General features: G+C 39.7%; 1 protein-coding gene across 1 annotated transcript in view; it reads right to left on the reverse strand.

Moving 5' to 3' along the window:
* Positions 1-23,493, reverse strand: part of LOC146809052 (uncharacterized) — a 477,319-nt gene that overhangs the window by 5,492 nt on the left and 448,334 nt on the right. The window contains exons 24-25 of the mRNA XM_085614821.1: positions 21,978-22,394; positions 18,838-19,122 (exon numbers count right to left, since the gene is read on the reverse strand). Coding sequence (XP_085470947.1) covers positions 18,838-19,122; positions 21,978-22,394 — 702 coding nt within the window. The remainder of the gene's footprint in view (positions 1-18,837; positions 19,123-21,977; positions 22,395-23,493) is intronic.

Here is a 23,493-nt window from a genome sequence, read left to right on the forward strand (position 1 = left end):
AACGGGTGTACTCGTTAATCATGAAAAGTGCTCAAAACTGTAATCGTGATCGTGAATTGAGTTCAAGGTCGATTAAAAAGTAAAAAACAAGAAAAGAAAATCCAGTGCAAACAGGCTGTACCAATTCAAGTGTACTAAAACAAAGTAATGGTACTCGAGCGCAACCAGTACCAGTGCATTGCAAAGTTAACGAGTGGCGTGATTGTGAATTTAAATATAGCAAGCTGAAACAAAAGGGTGAGAAAAACTTCCGAAACGCTAAGTGCTTTCATGGTGCTCCGAATGTCTCGTGGTTGACATAGACGTGAACGCGGAAGCGCGCTTCTAAGGTGTTTTTAATGACGTGCTTAATGGATAGAAAAAGAGGACTGTGAGGAGCGAACAAGTGCGAGCGCCATATTGAAGTGGCAGAATTTGTAATAATTGACAAGCAGTGACAGTTGCGGTTGTTATTACGGTTATGGCTGTCAAAAGGCAAACGATAGTTAAAAAAAGTAAAATAGTGGAAAAGTTGAATGTATGCCTGGATGAAAAAATAAAAACTAAAAACAAAATTGGCAGACAAATGTGGTGACATAAGAAACTGGAGCGATCACAGGTAACACAAAAATTCCATGCGATCATTGAGTCCGTTAGGCTTCATTGAGTTCAACAATTTGATCCAGTGATTTTCCCTGCGGAAAAGCAGATTGTGAATGTCTCTTCCTTCTTTGAATTCCACGGTTTCAAGTACCATGAATTTGACTTGTTGAATGTAGAACTCCGTGTCCATGATGACTAGTGCCCCTCCCTTGTCAGCATTTTGACAAGTTATGTTAGAGTTGTTAGCTAGTTTCAAAAGGATGTTGTGCTCTTTCACCGTAAGATTTCGGTGTTTGGATTTTTTGGTAAAAGGTAACAGTTGTAAATCCTTTTTTACCAATGTCTCAAAGGTGTCCAAGCTTTTGTGGCTCACCGGAGCCATGTAGGTGCTGGGTGATTTGAGGCCTTTTAGAAAATCACTTTTCTGAGTTTCATCAATTTGAGTGACATTTTCAAAGAAATTTTGCAAACGTAGGTTGCGCATGAGTTTGAAAAAACTGATTTCCAATTCCAGAGAGGTGGTGTGGCAGGTGGGTACAAAAGATGTACCTTTTTGTAAAGTTTTAAGTTCCATAGGATTCAATGAATAAGAGGAAATATTGATAACTAAGTTGTTGTCATCTAGGGTTTCCTGCCCCCTTTCTGACGTTTGCTGGTAGCCGGAATGGTCTTCGGTTCGGGTGTTTCCTTGTCTTTTTCTTTTGCTCCTCCTGGGTCGTCTTTGTCCCCGGTGTCCTCTAAAAAAGAAGCCGAAGTACTGGGGGTTGGTGCATCCGGATGAGTTGTTGTTGGAGGCGGTCGCATGGGTGGTTGATTAGATGACCTAGTTCTGGTTTCACTTCCAGATGAAGAGGTGTCTGTGTCGGTTTTGTCAGATGGGCGGTTCTGTCTGCGTCTTGCGTATACTTCGGCCCATGTATAGACCTCTCCCAATTTGTAGTCGATTGTATCGCATTTGTATTTGCGAATTTTCCTCTCATTGATTTCCACAGAATATTTGTCAAGTTGTGTGTTTATGTCTTCCAACATTTTGGTAAAATCGTTGGGATCCATCATATTAGTGAGTTCAGATTTGATTGTTGAAATGTCCTTGGATAGATCTTCCAAAACCTTCGAAAGTTCTTCGATAATCAACAAGATAAGATCGAGGGAGCACTTATTAAGAATGGCATACCACTTTTCTACAAATTTGGGACTGTGTCTGCAAAGAAGAGGTTTCAAAGCAATCCGTAATCCTCGGGGAATTCTCTGTGCGCGATGGTATTTAATGAGGGTAGATGCATGTAATCTTTGGTTAATTTCTCGCCTTGATAGGTATAGTAATTGTCGGATGTTGCTATCTTTATTTTTAATGTTTAATGAAGGTGTGATTTCTTCCTGAATCAATGCGTAGATTTTGGAAACATCATCTTCAACAAAAGCAAATGTGTCTGCACGTAATTCCGTCATGTTCGAAATGTCGTCGAAAGCCATGTTCAAAGGTGAATAGTGTGCCGCTTATCAAGAACATAATAAGAGACGATGCAAACAAGATATGGATAAGCGCACAACTGAAATTATAGCAGTTTGTAAAGTTGTGGCGTGCTACTGGGGTATCACTCTCTGATCCAGAGTGTTGAAGCATATGAACCAAATGAAGCGTATCCTAGAGTTAGGAGACGTCCCCCTGTGCACAGCTCGTGATACCCCAGTAGCACGCCACAACTTTACAAACTGCTATAATTTCAGTTGTGCGCTTATCCATATCTTGTTTGCATTGAAGATTCAACCAGGAACACACAGCACATGGTGACAAACACGCAGATTCAGATTCGCGTGTGGCCGTGAAAGTAATCGTGGTAAAGAGCGGCGCGCGCCCGCGCACATGCACTGTACCTCTAGGCTGGCCTGGTAGCACTTTTTGGAGCCCTCTCAATAAGTCTTGCCAGACCAGCGCATGCGCTGGGTCAGACAAACACGCAGATTCAGATTCGCGTGTGGCCGCGAAAGTGAAAGTAATCGCGGTAAAGAGCGGTGCGCGCGCCCGCGCACATGCACTGTACCTCTAGGCTGGCCTGGTAGCACTTTTTGGAGCCCTCTCAATAAGTCTTGCCAGACCAGCGCATGCGCTGGATCAGGCGAGACCTAAAAATGGCATGAGGGTAAGTATGAATGTGCGATACTTAAATCCATGTATATATATATATATATATTACCTACTGGCGGTCGCCAGTAGGTAGTTATAGTTAGGACCGTGTTTCCATAGGAAATCCGCAACATTCTATTTGGAATAACTTTGGCGCCGGTTAACGAATCCTCGCGAAATTCTCAAAATAGGTGGGGCGCTCCGCTCCGCTCCTTCCCTGAAAGTCTTGGGGGGATTCGTCAAGCGGGGGCTGAGAAAAAGGGGGGGTCCCAAAACGCGTTTTCCCCATGCATTTTTCCATAAGACCTTTAGTCCGAGCTACAGCCCGAACGGCTGAACAGAATTACTTGTAATTTGGCAGAGAGGTAGTCCGCAGGTCAAGGATGTGCCTTTTGTAGGTCTGGTGTAAATCTGTTCAGTAGTTCCTGAGAAAATAGCATTTAAAGCAATATATATATCTGTAAGCGCGCTCCGTGCGCTTACGGTAAGCTTACCGTACGCGTACGGTGCCGTGCGCGAGCTCAAATCTGATTGGTTGTCACATGACTGTAAACATTCGAATCGGACGAAATCAGGAAGTGTCGGCCGCCATTTTGTGTGTTTCACACAGAAAAAAAAAGGGAGATAACGTGAAAAGGGGGCAAGGAAGAGAGTTACAGACCCCCTAACATTTGAAAGGGGGTCAAAGAAGGACACAAAAGTACGAAAAATACATTTATTAATTTTAAAAAAAAATCGCGGAGTGCGCGTACGGTAAGCTTACCGTACGCGTACCGCAGAAAAAAAAATAAAAAAAGAAATAAAATTCAGATTTAAGTGTTTAGATATTAGGGGGCTCTAAAAAGAGCCGTTGTGTTTAAGAAGTGATTTTTTAGTGGTACCTACAAGTAAGTACCGATGCAGAGTCTAAGGTTCAAGAGGAAGACTCTGTTCCCTTCATCAGTGAAGTGTACACCATCTCCTCTATAAATGTCTTGCATGTTGTAACGCAAGTTGTTGTGGTAAATGGAACCCATACCATAGTCTCGGAGGAAAGCAGAAACAGATTTGTTGATGTGCTTTCTTGCTTTGTCAATCTGTGGACAAAATTGATTGGCCAGTTCCATTTTTGCCTTTGGCATATGTTAGAATACGCAAAGGCAGTTTCAGGGAAAAGTGAAAACAGTTGCGCAAAGGTCTCCTTCATAAGCATTTCCAGACCTACCCCAGTCAAAGTGCCTAGGTCATTGCCACCACAGTGCACTATTATGAGGTCAGGGTGTTGGATTTGCATGAAGGATTTCACCAATGGCATCAATTGGTGCCACTTTAACCCTCTCTGACCAATCCATTTAATGTCTACATTTGGCAAAGCAAGGTCTCTCACCATACCTGTTTTCTCTGCATACTTTTCACTCCAGAAGACATAGCTGTGCCCTACAATCCACACTGTGAACATCTTCAAAGGAGATCTGGATGCACTCAGGAGGTGTATTTCAGTAGAATGGGAAAATGAAATGAAAGACAGTTTGGAAATGGAGGCATACATATTTTTTTAAAATAAAAAGAACTCATTGGCTGTTTCACACCATTCTACACTAAAAACTAGGCTGTATGTGTAAATTTATAGAAGCATGTTTTGTATTGGTACAGAAAAATGTGTTACCAAAGAACATTACTATGGATTTGCTGTTAGGTTTGAAAAGTCAAGCACTCTTGCTCTTTGGAAATGAAACATTGTGTGGTGAACTTCTGACCTGACTCCACACAGCAGTGTTCCATGAGCTGTTGCTATGGTAGCAGGCAGAAGTCAAGTTGGGGGAAGGGTACTTTTGGAAAAGGGTTGGTTTTCAACCAATAGAAATGTGTGATTTCATTTGAAAAAAAGGGGGAAGCACTGAGATTTGTAATTAACATGTACATGTGTGGAAAAAGAGAGGGAAACATTGCCATTATCTGGTTCTGCTGAGAGGAGAGAGGTGTACAGAACAGAGATCCTGGCTCTGATAATCTGCTGTTTGAGAGCCACATTTCTTTCACAACTAACTAAATATAAAGGTGAGTTATGAGTTTGAGAGGGGATGTATGTGGTAAATATAGAAATGAATAATAGAATTGGGATTCCTTTTGTTGAAGTTGTGTTTTTCATTTTGTGTTTTGGGAGAAATTTAAATGTAAGGAACATGTAAAATATTATGGACTATGTTTTCACCATAAATTAAGGTGTACTGGTATGAATGAGGAATACTGTTTTCTGCATAGAATCAGAAGATGACTCTGTGTGCAAAGAGGAATTGTTGACAGAGATTTATTTGGTGTTACTCTGGTAATTGTAGATTTGCATTACTAGGAAAGGGGCATCTTTTTTACTGTAGAAGTAAACTCTTAGCACACACCCAGCTGCATATCCTATAGAATCAAGCTTAGTATTTACAACTGAGTTCTGTTTGAGGTTGCAGTGAGTAATGCAAATACATTCTACATCACTAAGGCTGGTTGCCTTTGCTGGAGTGTAGTCATTCACCCAGGTTACACATGTTCCTGGTCTCAAAAAGCTGTTTGGACATGTGCTGTTTTCAGATTATGAAAAGTGGATTGAAAAAGTGTCAGACTGTAAAAGTACTTATCACTTGCCAAAAAAAGAGTAGTAAGTGTGCTTTCAAATTGGCAAAGAAATTTCGTTTTCTGCCTAATATCAAACCATGACTCTGTGTGCAAAGAGGAATTGTTGACAGAGATTTATTGTGTATTACTCTGGTAATTTTAGATTTGCATTAGTAGGAAAGGGGCAGCTATTTTTCAGCAGAAGCAGACTCTTAGCACACACCCAGCTGTTTATCCTGTAGAATCATGCATAGTATTCACAACCGAGTGGTGTTTGAGGTTGCAGTGAGTAATGCAAATACATTCAACATCACTAAGGCTGGTTGCCTTTGCTGGAGTGTAGTCATTCACCCAGGTTACACATGTTCCTGGTCCCAAAAAGCTGTTTGGACATGTGCTGTTTTCAGATTCTGAAAAGTGGATTGAAAATGTGTCAGACTGTAAAAGTACTTATCACTTGCCAAAAAAAGAGTAGTAAGTGTGCTTTCAAATTGGCAAAGAAATTTCGTTTTCTGCCTAATATCAAACCATGACTCTGTGTGCAAAGAGGAATTGTTGACAGAGATTTATTGCGTATTACTCTGGTAATTTTAGATTTGCATTAGTAGGAAAGGGGCAGCTATTTTTCAGCAGAAGCAGACTCTTAGCACACACCCAGCTGTTTATCCTGTAGAATCATGCATAGTATTCACAACCGAGTGGTGTTTGAGGTTGCAGTGAGTAATGCAAATACATTCAACATCACTAAGGCTGGTTGCCTTTGCTGGAGTGTAGTCAGTCACCCAGGTTACACATGTTCCTGGTCTCAAAAAGATGTTTGGACATGTGCTCTCTTCTGATTCTGAAAAGTGGATTGAAAAAGTGTCAGACTGTAAAAGTACTTATCACTTGCCAAAAAAAGAGTAGTAAGTGTGCTTTCAAATTGGCAAAGAAATTTCGTTTTCTGCCTAATATCAAACCATGACTCTGTGTGCAAACAGGAATTGTTGTCAGAGATTTATTGCGTATTACTCTGGTAATTTTAGATTTGCATTAGTAGGAAAGGGGCAGCTATTTTTCAGCAGAAGCAGACTCTTAGCACACACCCAGCTGTTTATCCTGTAGAATCATGCATAGTATTCACAACCGAGTGGTGTTTGAGGTTGCAGTGAGTAATGCAAATACATTCAACATCACTAAGGCTGGTTGCCTTTGCTGGAGTGTAGTCATTCACCCAGGTTACACATGTTCCTGGTCTCAAAAAGCTGTTTGGACATGTGCTCTCTTCTGATTCTGAAAAGTGGATTGAAAATGTGTCAGACTGTAAAAGTACTTATCACTTGGCAAACAAAGAGTAGTAAGTGTGCTTTCAAATTGGCAAAGAAATTTCTTTTTCTGCATAAAATCACACCATGAGTCTGTGTGCACACAGGAATTGTTTTTAGATATTTAATTTGTGATGGTTTTATTGTGATTTTCACTTGTAGGAAAGGGGTACATAGTATTTTAAGATTTGAAAAGATCATAAAAAATATAGTAATATAATTAAATTAAATAAAGGAATTTTTTTTAGTTTCTTTCAGGTATTGCTGAAGAGCAGTGAACAAAATTAAAGATGCCTACAAAATCCAGAGTAAGGAAAAACCAGAAAAAAAATCTATATTTGAAGACAACTGGAGGACCCAAGTTAGATGGAGATGCTCATGTTGGGAAAAAGAGAAAGTCTTCTGGTAAGCAGACAAAAGATTTTTTTAAAAATATCTTCAAAAAAAGGAAAAATGTACAAAATGTCTGTACTGGAAATACTGTTTTAAATAGAAAACTACAGGAAAAAATTGAGCATTTAGTTAATGCAAATATACCTTCAGAAACAATAAAGATTAACTTAAAAAGAAAAACAGCGTTTAAAGAGATTCGTAGAAAAATGTTTCAGAGAAGAGTTATGTCCAATTTGATAAAGGATGTGAAGAAATATAAGAAAAAAGCGAAATTTTATAAGAGAAAAAAAGAAATTGAAGCCATTGTAGCAAAGGCTTTAGAATTAAAAAGGAAACTATTCATTTTAATTTTGAACAGGATGCGTACATTAGATAAAATGGTCAATGTACTGAAATCACAAAGCAAAAGGAAAAGACTAGTGAAAAGAACAAACTTTTGTAAAGTGTTTTTAGGAGAATGGATGCATAGTTCAAGTAGTGAACCTTTTTTTAATGAAGAGAGTTATCTTCAAAGTAATAGTTTGCTGCATGCAGTTGACACCAGAGGTCGTGCTTATGAAGTTGTATAATGGTTGTATAATGGAGAAGGAGAAAATGGTTCCAAGAGATGAGGAACAAGTGATGGCGGATGAGGTTATGGGGAGACGTCCTAAAGCCCCAGTGTATACTTGGAATTGTAGTAGTATTTGCACTGTGCGTCAGGAATCTATTGATAAATTACGTGACTTTCTAAGAGAATATAGTAAAAAAAGTGTTAAACAGAAGATTAAGGTGCTTCAAAGTCTAGATCCATGCAGAGTGAGAGAGAATACTGGTTTGCAAGGACACTCTCTGGCTTGTCTATCTAGGAAAGTGTGTCAAAGTGTTTTTCACCATTTTAGGATGCTGGCAGTTCATCATACTGAAATGAGAAAGTTTGTGAGACGATTGTATTTTGCTAAAAGTCCAGCAATAAAGTTAGATGAATTGAATAGGGCTCTGTTCCGTGGATCGGTATCAGATGTAGAGAAGGTTACTGATGAAATTCAGTTTAGTTACTTTGGTCCAGAACAAGAGAGTGCAGGTAATGACACAGTTATCGAGGAAGATGTGGAAGAGAATGTAGAACCCTCTGTAAGTAAGAAATTTGATAATCAAATGACAAAATTTGCAATTATCTCTAATGAAAGACCAAATATTACTTGTATTTGTTGCCGCAGATCTCATTATAAAAATCAAACCAGGAATGTTGATCTCTACAGAAAAAGTGAAGAAGAAGATAATTATAAGTGGAAGGATTTTGCAACATATATATTTCTGGAAAATTGTTTTGATTTGGGTGAAGATCAGCGTATTTGTAAATACTGTTATAACAAGTTAGAAGAAAATAAAATGCCAGCAAGAGCTGTACATAATAATTTAGAATTGCATGATATTCCTGCTGAACTTTCTGATTTAAATACTTATGAGTCTATACTCATTCAATGTGTCCATCCGTTCCAGACTATAGTACGTATGGAGCCAAAAACTGGTAAATTACCTCCTTCAGATTTACTGAGAGGTTTAAAAGGAAGAGTGATGTATTTGCCATTGGATTTGAAAAAAAATATGTAAACTATTGATACAGATACTTTGGAAACTGAACCATTAGTTATTCTGGTTAATGGTGTACCTACAAAGAGTAAGAAAATTTGGCAGGAGCTGGTAGATGTACGAAAAGTACAAAGAGCAAATTTGTATTTGAAAAAAAATAATAAATGGTATGAATCAATTTATATAGAAGAAGAAGAAGAAGATTTACAAGAAGACACAGAAACACCAACTGGGGAAAAAGTGGACAAGTCAAAGGAAGAAGAAATTTATGAACATTTTAGCATACATCCTCTTCATTCAAAAGAAGTTATGGGAGACACTATTGATCTGTTTCAGATGAAGAAAGCCAAAGGAACTCCCGTGAGTGTATGGGAGGAGAGCTTGGAAGCTCGATGTTTTCCCCAGCTGTTTCCTACAGGAAAAGGAGGACGATACGATGAACGTCCAGAACAGATTCCAGCTTCTGAGTATCTGACTTCAAGACTATATGCAGAAGATCCAAGATTTCGTCAAAGTATTCCTTATTTGTTCCATCTTTTATTTGAAAGCGACTTGTCTGCATTATCTTATGCAGTAAATCACATTTTAAAAAGTGGAGTACATTTACAAAATGTGTCTGCTAAGGATTTTATGGAGAAAGTGCAGCACCGAGATGATCATTTGGAAACACAACTGATCAATCTGATGGCTTGTCAGCGTGGAACAAATGAATATTGGTACCGACGCCATGGTGAATTAAAATGCATGTTACGGAATTTAGGAACTCCAACATGGTTCCTTACCCTAAGCTGTGCTGAGTACGCTTGGGATGATTTACTGGATTTTCTACGAGAGGCAAATTCAAAAATTAAAAACATCCAATACAAGACAGCAGGAGAACTGTGCTCATTGGATCCGGTTAATGTTTGCAGATATTTCAATCATAGATTTGAGGCTATGATGTGCTTCATCTGCAATAAAAAAAATCCACCTCTTGGAGAAGTTGTGGATTTCTTTTGGAGAAAAGAGTACCAAGCAAGAGGTGCTCCTCATATTCATATGCTGTTGTGGATCAAGGATGCCCCAAAATTTGGAACAGAATCTGATGATGCTGTTTTAAATTTCATCGAAGAATATGCAACATGTGCTATACCAAAAAGCACAGAAGAGAAAAAGTTAAAGGAGCAAGTTTTACGTTTCCAAAGTCATCGGTGTGGAAAATACTGTCGACGGAAGTACAAGACAAAAGATAAATTCTACACTAAATGTCGATTTGGATTTCCTAGACCTGTTGTTTCAAAAGGAAGAGTAAACAGTTTTATGTCAGCTGTGAGACATACTATTACAAGAAAATCACCTAAGAATACATACAACCTAAAAAGAAAAGAAGAGTCAAAATATATAAATGACTACAACCCAGTCATTTTATCCATGTGGAATGCTAACATGGATATACAGTATGTAGCTGACAATTCCATTGCTGTTGCTCGATATGTAACGTCTTACATTACTAAATCAGAAAAGACTCAATTGAAAGAAATGTGGGAAGAGATTTCTCATGAGAAGACTGTCAGTAAGAAGCTATACAGTTTCAGTTTAAAGATGTTATCGCATCGAGAAATTGGATCCTACGAATGTTCAGATAGGTTATCTTCTGCAAGTCTCTACTCGAAATCAAGAAGAAGAATTTGGGCAACTTTAGGCCTTGCAGCAATGAGAAATCGGGTACTGAAATCTGTTGGAGAAATTGAATATTTAGCACAGTTCGAACCTGAAAGTACAGACATTTTAAAAACAAACATGTTGGACACATATTACCCAAAAAGAAGTCATCACCTTGAAAACATGTGTCTCTATGAAGTGCTGCAGAACTTCATTTTTAAACGGAATGCCACAGAAGACATCAACAATGGAAAATATAAAGTCAGTGGTGAGGAAGGATGTTTGGTGAAGCAAACAAAAGGAAGTTTGATAAATCACCGGAAGCTGAGTTGCGACACTACTGACAAAAAGGAATTTTACTACTTGGCACTTTTACAGCTATTCAAACCATGGCGTTCAGAGGATGAACTACTTGGAGAATTCCAGAGCTATGAGGACTCATTTAATGCATGTAAAGATGCAGTACTTTCACAAATTATGTCCAAATGTTAAATGAAGAAATTGAACAGGAAGCTACAATTGCAGCTGAAGTAGCTAGAGACAGTTCTCAAGACAGCCAAAGTTCAGGAACGCTCAGTCAAGATCCCCTTGGACAACCAATCGTAGGAAATGAGGCTGCAATAGCCATGACTGAAGTGGAAACGGCTATGAATCAAGCTCAAGAAGAATTAATAGACTTACCAAATTTGGAAGAACAACTGAATGAAGAACAGCAACAAATTTATGAAGAGATCAGAAACAAAATTGATCACGGATTACTACATGAAAAAAAGAGTGCTCATGCACATCATTTGAACCAATCAGGATGTATGTGAGCGGACAAGCTGGAACTGGAAAAAGTTTCTTAATAAAAGTCATCAGAAGCTACCTACAGCAAAAAACGGATTCAACTTTGTCTTGTGTTGTTACTGCTCCAACTGGGTTAGCAGCATATAACATAAAAGGAATTACCTTCCATCGTTTGCTAATGTTACCAGTGGAGCATGAGAACAAAATAGAATACCACAAGCTAACAGGAGAAGCATGCTTCGAAGTGTCAAAAGTGTTGAAGAAGATGCAAGTTCTCATTATTGATGAGGTGAGCATGGTATCAAACGTAATGCTTGCCTTTGTGCATTTAAGAATGCAGCAAATTCTAAGGAGAGACTATGACGTGTTATTTGGTGGAAAACATGTCATAGTTTTTGGGGATCTTCTACAGCTTACCCCAGTTAAAGGACAACCAGTGTTTAATACTGTGACACATGAAGACACAAAGAAGTCATTGGGAAGCATTGGTAATGCAAATATTTGGTCCTTCTTTGAGTACAAGGAACTTACTACTAATATGAGGCAAGCAAACGATGAAGATTATGCAAGTATTCTGAAAGATATCAGAATTGGACTACTCACTGAAGTTGGCAGGAAAGCATTACAGAGTCGGTTGCTACATAATTTATTCCCAAAGGAAGAAATAGTTGCAGAGAAAATATGCAAGAACATTGCAGAAAAGAAAAGTGTAATCTGCTTAATGCCAACTCTACGTGAATGCTCAATATTCAATGAGGAACTTTTGAAATTGGAAAAGGAAGAGATTAAGAAATTGGAAGCAGTGGACAAAATTCAGCATGAAAGAATTACAATTACATTAACAGGCGAACTGAGAAAGAAATTGGATTCTCTAGAGAAGAAAATTTCGAAAACAGCTGGATTAGAAAAAAATCTATATGTTTGCATGAACTGTAGAGTATTTTTAAGGAGAAATTTGGATGTTGAAAAAGGTTTAGTGAATGGAGCTATGGGTAAAGTTGTGGGTTTTGTGAACTACCAGAAAAAAGATGGGATTGAATTTTTAAAAATAGAGTTTGATCAGATTGAAGAGGTTAAAGACATTTGTCGTTGTTCAGTCCGTTTTTTGCTTGTGAAAGACTTATATGTACGTAGGAAGCAGTTTCCGTTTTCTCTAGCATATGCTGTAACTATTCACAAGTCTCAAGGATTAACTGTAGATTGTGCTTTTGTGAACATTGGTTCAACTGTGTTCAAAGAAGGTATGGCTTATGTTGCTTTGTCACGAGTGAAAACATTATCTGGTTTATTCATGATAGACTTTGATGACTCAAAAGTTAGTGCTGATGCAAATTGTGTAAAGGAGTATAATAGATTAAGAAGAACCTATGCTCCTCATTTAGGTCAGTATCCTGTGTTGGAAAAACGTGTTGTTTCTCGTAAAAGGAGAATTGAGAATATCTGTAATGAGGATGTAGAGAAGAGAAAAGAAAAGAAGAGTGATGTAATTGCAAGCAAAAAGAAAAAGGACAATGTTGAAGAGGTTGTTGGTTGTCATTTTGAAAATAGCTCTGGTGTCAACTGCTACGCTAATGTAGTGCTGAATGTTGTATTTTATCTTGAAAGTTTGCAAGAGCAGATAATAGTAAATCAGGGAAAAAGATTCTGTTCTGTGCTGAGTCTCCTTTTTGAAAAGCTGAGTATTGATAAAACTAAAATAGAAAGTGCTACTGAAATTAGAAAACTTTTAGATGTATGTTCAGGATGTACACAGTTTTCTCAAAATGTACAGCAAGATGCACAGGAATTCTTGATGTATTTTCTTCAGGTACTGGAAGAAGAAGGGGTACAAATAGAAAATATGTTTGGTCTCTCTTATAAATGGGAACATAGTTGTGAAAACTGTTTCAATACATGTGGCTCTAATGTTGATTCTGAAAGGTTTATTTATTTAACATTGCCAGAGAGTAAATCAGTCACTTTTACTAAATTAGTTAAAGATGCTGATCATAGCATGGAATGCGGTGAATGTAAATCTGACATGTTTTCAACGTTAATTTTAAAGGAATACGGACAGTATGTAATTTTAATGATGCAACGATGTAGAGCTGATAGTTCAAAATTGGATACTTTAATAAAGAAGTTTACAGGACAGCAATTATCAATTTCAGGAAAAACTTTTGTAACAGTTGCAATAATTTTCCATGATGGACCTACTGTAACTTCTGGTCATTACACAGTTTATCTAAAATGTGAAAAAGGCTGGACAATGTGTAATGATTGTCAATTGGTTTTTAAGCAACGTTTGCCTTTTGATTTAGCAAATTCCTATCTAATCTTCCTGAAACCTACATTTTAGAGAGAATTGGCAACATCTGTACAAATCAATTTTACCATTTTATTGGATTACCATTGGAATTTTCAAATAAAAAGATTTTTAAAATTACCATTTGGCCTAAAGGAAAGGTAACCAATTGTATTGTGGACTTATTTAATTCCTAATTAATCTTTCGGAAACCAAAATTTTAGAGAGAATTGGTAACATCTGTACAAATCAAATTTTGGAATTTTATTGGATTACCATTGGAAATTTAATCAAAAAAGAATTTAAAAATTACCATTTGGCCTAAAGGAAAGGTAACCAGATGTATTGTGGAGTTATTTGAGATATATTATTTTTGTGATTATGCTTCTGTAACAAAATTGTCAGACGGTATTTTTTAGAAATAGTTATTGTTATTAGATGATATTTTTATTGAATATTTTGCATTTCTATAATGTTATGTTTAAGTGAGAAGAGATTCTGGGCTTTTTTAAAACAATCTTTGAGATTGTTATTTTTTTTTTGCCCGCTGTTAAGTGATGAATGCAATTGCTTTCACGATTTATAGTGAAATGCAATATATTCTGAAAACAGCAAAAAAATGGCAAAAAATTGTTTTTGGAAAATATGTAAATACGTGTACTGTATTATAAAATGTTTTATTAAATATTAATACTTTTTTCTATTTTTTTCAGATTGAGAAAGAAAATTTTCGAAAAATAAAACCATTTTTCTAGCAATTTCAATAAAATTTTAATTGATATTTAATTTTTTGGGTGGGTCAGGTAAGTCAGAAATTTCATGGTCCCTTTTTTCCACTTCTCCTCAATCACATTTTCAGTTTTTCGTTATAATCCCTCAAGGACCTTGTAATGTGGTAATTGTTTTTTAGTGTTTTTAAAAAAAAAAAAAAAAAAAATACGCTTACCGTACGCGTACGGTAAAAAAAAAGATAAAAAAGTTTTTAAAAAAAAAATAAAAAAAGTTGAAAGGTAAGGTTGGCTCTTAAAAGAGCCGTTGTGTTCATACAGGGACAGAGGAAAGAAAGAATGGGAATATTAGCTGGTAGGACAAATGTGCTGGTCTATTCTGTTGTTAATTAGGGGAACACTGGTCTCCCCACGAACAATTAGACCATGACAATTTGAGCACCGCATTGTAACTCTCGCAAATCGAGGGTTAGTTTCCAGAGGACCAGAAAAAGGTGATTCTCCCCCCACAGATGAAGGGCTCAGCTGAGCTGCCGAAGATGTACTCGGCTGAACTGCTGTGGATGTGCTTGGTCGACTTACTGAAGGGTTTGCTCCAGTATGTCGAGCATTTCTCCTAGGGTGTACATCCTGAAGGTGTCTTAACATAGTGTGATTCCCAAAGGAATACTTCTTGTTAGGATTACCTCTAGAAAGTACACGCTGGCAAAGCTTGCAAGTCACTAACGGAGCATTTACCTTTTTTTGGCCCTCTGGAAACGTAAAATACTCCCATATAAAAGAGCTCTTTTGTTTCCTCCATCTCTGCCTGATGGTGGTGCTGCTAGCCTCACTCGAAGAAGAGGACTGCTGGTCTGCCATTGTATCCCAAAGACAACTCAGCTCCTTCTCCTAAGGGATCACAAGCAGAAATGAGGGGAATGGGTGTGGTGTAGGAGAGTTCTAGAACTGAAAGTAGTTTAAACCAATCAAAAGTGTTGTTTCTTGATCCATGACCCACCGTGCGCGTACGTTACGCTTACGGAGCGCTTACAGAGCGCTTACGGTAAAAGTACGCATGCGCGTATAAAAGACACGCGCACGCGCGCATGCGCATAACAGGCACGCCCCAACACTTCCGCGTAACGTACGCGTGTAACGTATGCGCTTATGCGCCGCGTACGCAGTACGCACGTCTACGTAAATTGCGTAACCATACGCAAACAGAGTAGAAATATTACGTACATAAAGCAAACCGTGCGCTTACGGTAAGCTTACCGTACGCGCACGTAAAAAAAAAAAAAATTGGACAAAAAGAATCACTATGTTATACTAATATATCTTACCTGTTTGGTTAAAAAAAAGGTGAAAAAAATATATATTGCAGAAGTTTTTAAATTTGACAATAGTGTTTAAAGAGAATATAAAGAAAAAATAAAAAGAGGTAAAAAAGCTTGCAAAAAAAAAAAAAAAAAAAAATCACACACGTTAAATATAAGAATTAGCATTTAAAAAACCATACAAATTCACTGAAAAAACCATGGGTTTCACTTCACACACGTTATAGTTAGGGATTATCATTTAAAAAACCTTGCAAATTCAGTGAAAAAACCATAGGTTTCACAGACGTTATAGTTAGCTGGACTTTTTACTCGTAAAAAACCAATGAAATTCCCCCGTTATAGTTAGTTAAGCTAACTATAACTCGCGCACCCGCAATCCACTGCTGATGACGTCACATATAACATCACTTATGACATGGTGACTGACATCACTCATGACATCACTGATGACATCTCAAATGACATCACTGATGACATCACTGATGACATCATCCTTGTGATAACGTGGCAGACCTCCTCTCACCCTAATATAACCTTTGATACACACATTAAAAAATAGAGACTAAAAAATAAAAAATTAATGGAAATTCCAATACCAGTTTCAACAAACTCTTCTGTAATTCTAAGAACCACATACACATCTACTCATTAACCAACAGTCCTATACAGTCACTCATACATGTACTCACTCATATGTACTCATACACCTGTACATCCTGTTACACAATGCCACTCATCCATAGAGTTACTCACACACATAGTCACTCATGCTAATAAAGAATCAAACATCCATTTACCTTCATATACAGTTATACACACACCACCACACTTACTTCTACGGAAACTTACACATACTTGGTCTTTTAAACAATCACTTATAGAAACACATACTTATTGATACAGGAAATCTTCAAATCTCTCACTATCACATATAGTCACTTATATACACCAATAGTCACATATACTACTTTAAAACATAAGTAGTTACTCATGGAGACACTATTGAGACAGTCATTCACTCACTAACACACCCATACACACACTCATCCACCCATACAGTCCTGCACACATGCTGTCTTCAACACAAACAGTGAGTCACTCATTCATGCACCTATGCACTACGTAATACCCCCACCAAACCATGCAGACACTCATTCTGATACTCAAAAAACCAACTAATAACCTATATAGACACCCATGTAGCTACTCACCAACCCATGCAGCCACTTATACACAAAGTGAGAGACTGATACAGATATTTACATATTAAAACATTACTCACTAAGCCATGTATTCACTTTGATACACTTTATCAGTCAGTTACAAAATATATTTTTCAAAAAAAATCATCCATTTAGACACTTATATACCCATTTATTCTTCCATCGACCTTCAGATATACATATATAAAACATATTTAATTTTCAGAAAAACACACATTCACTGGATGATGTCATCAGTGATGTCATCAGTGATGTCATTTGAGATGTCATCAGTGATGTCATGAGTGATGTCAGTGACCATGTCATGAGTGATGTTATATGTGACGTCATCAGCAGTGGATTGCGGGTGCGCGAGTTATAGTTAGCTTAACTAACTATAACGGGGGAATTTCATTGGTTTTTTACGAGTAAAATGTCCAGCTAACTATAACGTCTGTGAAACCTATGGTTTTTTCACTGAATATATATATATATATATATATATATATATATATATATATTCACTACACGTCCCAAACAGGAGAGTCGACGCCGTGTCTTTACGACAAAATATTAGTTATTGTCAGCCGTTAATGTTAGACGTGTTTCGCCTGCCCAGCAGTCTTGCACACTAACATAAAGATAAAGTTTTTTCCGCCATTTTAAACTTTGTAAACACCCGTGTCACATGTGAACTACAATATAATAGAGCACAATGACAGACTTGTAGTTTTTCAAACATCGGAGAATATTACAATTCTTATATTACTGCACTACCACAATAATTCATGGATAGTCGAATTTTCAGTGTTTAGGCAGACAGAATACATAAGTATATACAATCAGTATGTATATATCTAAAAGTGGAATTCTACGTTGTCACAAATATAATTTAAGCAACATTAAATAGTTACGTCTTTTTTCTCACCCAACCGGAATCCTGCGATCCATTTATTTTTATTTTTATTAATAACAGGAGGGGGGCTGCCTGGCCTCCCTTCCCTGGGCCAATTTAAGCCCCAGGGACCACATTCCCCCAAGCCTGGCCTTTTATTTATTTATTTTAATTTAAGCCCCCATGCTTCTCTACTAATTATCCCCAGGTGGGTCAGGCTAACACAAAATTAAAGGATAAGGGCCCACCGGGTTCCTCTCCTTGGGCATTTGTATGTCCTGGGGACACCACCTCCCCAGGGCATATGTTGTTTAACGGGGGCCACACAGACCCCCCGGAGAAAGTCTCCTCCCTGGGGCTAACGGTTACTAAATTGAAGCGGCCTGAGGGACGCCCTGGAGATTACTACCTCTCCAGGGCAATGGGTTTGTAATCGAGGGCATCACTGACGCCCGGGCCCTGGGTACCATCACTTTCCTGAGCCAAATTCTATTTTTATAATGGTAAGTGGGGCTGTGCAGACCTCTTCTCGGGCCGTTCTCGGCCCTAGGAACCCTCTCCACCCCAGGGCAAGCCCTAACCAAATCAAACGAGTGGGGCACACAACCCCCCCCCATGGAGACAATAATGGCCCTGGGGACCACCACACCCCAGGTCTAGCTTCTGCTCTGTCCCTTGGTTCCCACCCCTGGGACAATAGCTGTTTGTTGTGGCTTGGCGGCAGATTTGACAGCACCCATCAAGTCACAACAAACTCTCACCTTCCAGCAAGCGAGAGTGAAGAAATGCTCACTGTCAAGCGAGCAGGGAAACAGATGAAAGGATTGCTTTCACACACAGCATGTTTAGCAGATCCCTGTATGTGAAAGCAATGCTGGCTCCCACAGGAGGTGGGGAGACGGCTGGGACCGCTGGGGCCTTGAGGCCCTCCCGCGGTCTCATAGCTCCCTGGCAGCCCTGGAGGCACCCAGGGCAAATGGCTGGGCCTACTGGGATGGGGTTCCCGATGTCGAAATTGGCCGGGGTAGGGGGGCGCGTGGCCCCTATATTAAATTTAAAAAAATATATGAGACCGTGCCCTGGGGGATGGGATCCCCGGGGCCGAAATCAGCCTGCACCGCGTGACTCCCCTTCCCATAGTATAATAGCCGAGTCCAGGGAGATGGGGTCCCCAGGGCCATCATCGACCCAAGAAGTATGTAGTCTGGCCCCTCTCCCCCATTCTATTGTGGCCGGGCTGTGGGGGATGGGGTCTCTGGGGCCCTGTGTATTTGGTTAAAAAAAATATTTATTGGTAATTTCTTCTACTGGTTGTGCATTAGGAACACTTATCACTGGAGTGATGATACAATATGAGAAAACAGAAAATAGGTCTGAAAAAGCAGTGCTCTGCGGCAGAAAATGAACAAGACATTACCTTTGGTTCTGCCTCAAGCTCTGATTCTTCTTCTTCTGGTTCATCTTGTGGCTCATCTTTTGCCTTTTTCTTTACTAGCTCTTCTTCTGGCTCTACCTTTTCTGGATCTCTTACTTCTGGCACTCCTTCTGGCTCTTCTTCTGGGCCTTCTTCTGGCTCTGCTTCATTTAGCTCTCCTTCTATTGAATCTCTTTTTTCTGGCTCTTCTTCAGGATTATCTTCTTCTTCTGGCTCTCTTTCTTCTGGCACTCTTTCTGGTTCTTCTTCTGCCTCTCTTCCTTCTGGCTTCATATGCATCATATGTCCTCCATGTGCGCACGGTGCGCGAAGCGCATCGTGCGTACATGGCCCATCTAGCGTAACGTGGGCACGCGGTGCGCGTAGCGCACCGCGTGCCCACCGTGCGTGCACGGCACTAACTGCGTAAAGTGGGCGCGCGGTGCGCGAAGCGCACCGCGTGCTCACTGTGTGCGCACGGTGCGCGAAGCGCTCCGTGCGCGCACGGAACAAACTGCGTTAAGTGGGCGCGCACGCCACGAATGGCGTAAAGTAACTTAGCATTTAAAAAAACGTACAAATTCACTGAAAAAACCATAGGTTTCACACACGTTATAGTTAGGAATTAGCATTTAAAAAACCTTGCAAATTCACTGAAAAAACCATAGGTTTCACACATGTTATAGTTAGCGGAAATTTTACTGATAAAAAACCAATGAAATTCCCCCGTTATAGTTAGTGCAGGCAACTATAACTCACGCGACCGCAATCTTCTGCTGATGACATATGTGTCTTTATGAAAAAAAAATATTTGTAATATATGTATAGCTAAAAATGTATGGAAGAAGACATGGGCAAATAAGTGTCTAAATACAGTATTAGCATCAGCAGAGGATTGCGGTCGCGTGAGTTATAGTTGCCTGCACTAACTATAACGGGGGAATTTCATTGGTTTTTTATCAGTAAAATTTCCGCTAACTATAACATGTGTGAAACCTATGGTTTTTTCAGTGAATTTGCAAGGTTTTTTAAATGCTAATTCCTAACTATAACGTGTGTGAAACCTATGGTTTTTTCAGTGAATATATATATATATATATATATATATATATATATATTCCGACAACGCTGTAATTCCTCCTTTCCTGAATCCCCAGCAACCATGGTCCGTGGTTGCTGGGGATTCAGAAAAGGAGGAATTACAGCGTTGTCGGAATACGTAGAGGTTTGCCACCTCGCTGCGGACCACCATCACAAGTGAGTAGGGGGAGGGCTAACGGTAGCGGTTCGCTACCATTGCGGTTTTTGATATATAAATATATATATATATATATATATATATATATTTTCTACCACACGTCCTAAACAGGAGAGTCGACGCCGTGTATTTACGACAAAATTTTATTTATTGTCAGCCGTTAATGTTAGACGCGTTTCGCCTGCCCAGCAGGCTTGCACACTGACAAATAGATAAAGTTTTTTCCATTTTAAAGTTTGTAAACACCCGTGTCACATGTGAACTACAATATAATAGAGCACAATGACAGACTTGTAGTTTTTCAAACATCCGCGAATATTACAATTCTTATATTACCGCACTACCACAATAATTCATGGATAGTCGTATTTTCAGTGTTTAGGCAAACAGAATACATAAGTATATGCAATCAGTATGTATATATCTAAAAGTGGAATTCTACGTTGTCACAATATATAATTTAAGCAACATCAAATAGTTACGTCTTTTTTCTCACCCAACCGGAATACTGCGATCCATTTATTTTTATTTTTATTCATAACAGGAGGGGGGCTGCTTGGGCCCTCTTCCCTGGGCCAATTTAAGCACCGGGGACCACATTCCCCCAAGTCTGGCCTTTTATTTATTTATTTTAATTTAAGCCCCCATGCTTCTCTACGAATTATCCCCAGGTGGGTCAGGCTAACTCAAAATTAAAGGATAAGGGCCCACCGGGTCCCTCTCCTTGGTCATTTGTATGTCCTGGGGACCCACCTCCCCAGGGCATATGTTGTTTAACGGGGGCCACACAGACACCCCGGAGAAAGCCTCCTCCCTGGGGCTAATGGTTACTAAATTAAAGCGGCCTGAGGGACCCCCTGCGCCCTGGAGATTACTCCCTCTCCAGGGCAATTGGGTTTGTAATCGAGGGCATCACTGACGCCCGGGCCCCGGGTACCACCACTTTCCTGAGCCAAATTCTATTTTTATAATGGTAAGTGGGGCTGTTCAGACCTCCTCTCGGGCCGTTCTCAGCCCTAGGAACCGTCACCACCCCGGGGCAAACCCTACCAAATCAAAGGAGTGGGGCACACAACCCGCCTCATGGAGCCAAGAATGGCCCTGCGGACCGCCACCCCCCAGGTCTAGCTTCTGTTCTGTCGCTTGGTTCCCACCCCTGGGACAATAGCTGTTTGTTGTGGCTTGGCGGCAGATTTGACAGCACCCATCAAGTCACAACAAACTCTCATCTTCCAGCAAGCGAGAGTGAAGAAATGCTCACTGTCAAGCGAGCAGGGAAACAGATGAAAGGATTGCTTTCACACACAGCATGTTTAGCAGATCCCTGTATGAGAAAGCAATGCTGGCTCCCACAGGAGGTGGGGAGCCGGCTGGGACCGCTGGGGCCTTGAGGCTCTCCCGCGGTCTCATAGCTCCCTGGCAGCCCTGGAGGCATCCAGGGCAAATGGCTGGGCCTACTGGGATGGGGTTCCCGATGTCGAAATTGGCCAGGGTAGGGGGGCGCGTGGCCCCTATATTAAATTTAAAAATATATATAAGACCGTGCCCTGGGGCATGGGATCCCCGGGGCCGAAATCAGCCTGCGCAGCGTGACTCCCCTTCCCATAGTATAATAGCCGAGTACAGGGAGATGGGGTCCCCAGGGCCATCATCAGCCCGAGAGATAGGTAGTCTGGCCCCTCTCCCCTATTCTATTGTGGCCGGGCTGTGGGGGATGGGGTCTCTGGGACCCTGTGTATTTGATTAAAGAAAATATTTATTGGTAATTTCTTCTACTGATTGTGCATTAGAACACTGTTCACTGGAGTGATGATACAATATGAGAAAACAGAAAATAGGTCTGAAAAAGTCAGTGCGCTGTGGAAGAAAATGAACAAGACATTACCTTTGGTTCTGCCTCAAGCTCTGATTCTTCTTCTTCTGGTTCATCTTGTGGCTCATCTTCTGCCTTTTTCTTTACTACCTCTTCTTCTGGCTCTACCTTTTCTGGATCTCTTACTTCTGGCACTCCTTCTGGCTCTTCTTCTGGGCCATCTTCTGGCTCTGCTTCATTTGGCTCTCCTTCTATTGAATCTCTTTTTTCTGGCTCTTCTTCAGGATAGTGTTCTTCTTCTGGATCTCTTTCTTCTGGCACTCTTTCTGGTTCTTCTTCTGCATCTCTTCCTTCTGGCTTTCCTTCTGACTCTACCTTGGAATCTGTCTCTACTGCTTCAGACTCTCGTTCATGCTCCTCAGCTTCTGACTTTGGCTCTGCTTTTCCAGTCTGTAAATCTGATGCATAGTGCTGTACCACCTGTGAATCCTGAAACAAACATTAAATCATCTCAGGATTAAACAAGGACAATCTATTGTTTATAATCATGTGACACATGGTAACCATTTGGCATGTTATATCATTCTCCTGATTACATATTTGATTAACTTTTAGCACCATTTTCTGTGTAAAGAATGAATATGTTTCTTACTAAACTGACAGGCCACATTACATAAAGATTTTCGACTGGGCTTAAACAGGGCAAACTAATTTGATACCATGATTGCCAGTGACTGTGATATCTCAACTTAATGTGGCTCTACTTCTGAAATGTAAGTAATAGTCTGGCCTATAACCAGTTAACTTTGTTCTCTATAGAATAAGCAAGAAACATAGCATGATATAATGTTGCTGCAAATTTGGTGTAAAATAATTGTGATGAAGCCAGAGGTCATCGAAACATGTTTGGGTTGCTACAAAAATAGTGCAAATTACATTTGATCAATCTTTGTCCACAGTCCCATTCTCGCTGTCACAAATATTTAGTTAGTGTCTTCATAAATATATCTTTAGCTAGACAAGACTTGAAAATGATATGCTGGTTACCCATCCCCCATTTAGTTCACAAAAATATCGAGGCTTCTTTGGGTATCATTAACAGGATCATTCGACCATAGACCCAGGTCAGCACAAGCTCATTCCTCTGCTCCCCTGGCTGAAGACCACCCACCACAGGGAGTCCAATGGGCAGGCGAGAATCTCTGTGCCTTCAGTGGTGCTGTTGGTGCAGTGACTCAACTGAACGCACTGGACTTTGCTGAGCAAGTGCTATGTTTTTTGTGCCTCTTTAGCAAATTCTTTTTGTCTTCAGGAAACCAACTCCCAACTTGTAAGTTTGTTTTTTGAAAACAAAAAAGATAGTGTCCCTAACTAGCAGGTATTTTTCTGCCTGCGCTTGGGGGTCACTATGTGTATTTCCTATAAGGGACCACCATGTCTCGCATAGCAGTCTCAGGTAGCAAAAGGCTTGAAGGTTGCCTGGGGTTGGTCAACAGTAACTATGACCTGACAGCTATGTTGCAGATAGGCTATGTCCGGTTAAAGATTTATGCTGGCAAAGCCAGCTAAGACTCTTCTGGTGCAAACC

The sequence above is a fragment of the Triturus cristatus genome, chromosome 7 (assembly GCF_964204655.1).
Source record: "Triturus cristatus chromosome 7, aTriCri1.1, whole genome shotgun sequence".
Taxonomy (NCBI): domain Eukaryota; kingdom Metazoa; phylum Chordata; class Amphibia; order Caudata; family Salamandridae; genus Triturus; species Triturus cristatus.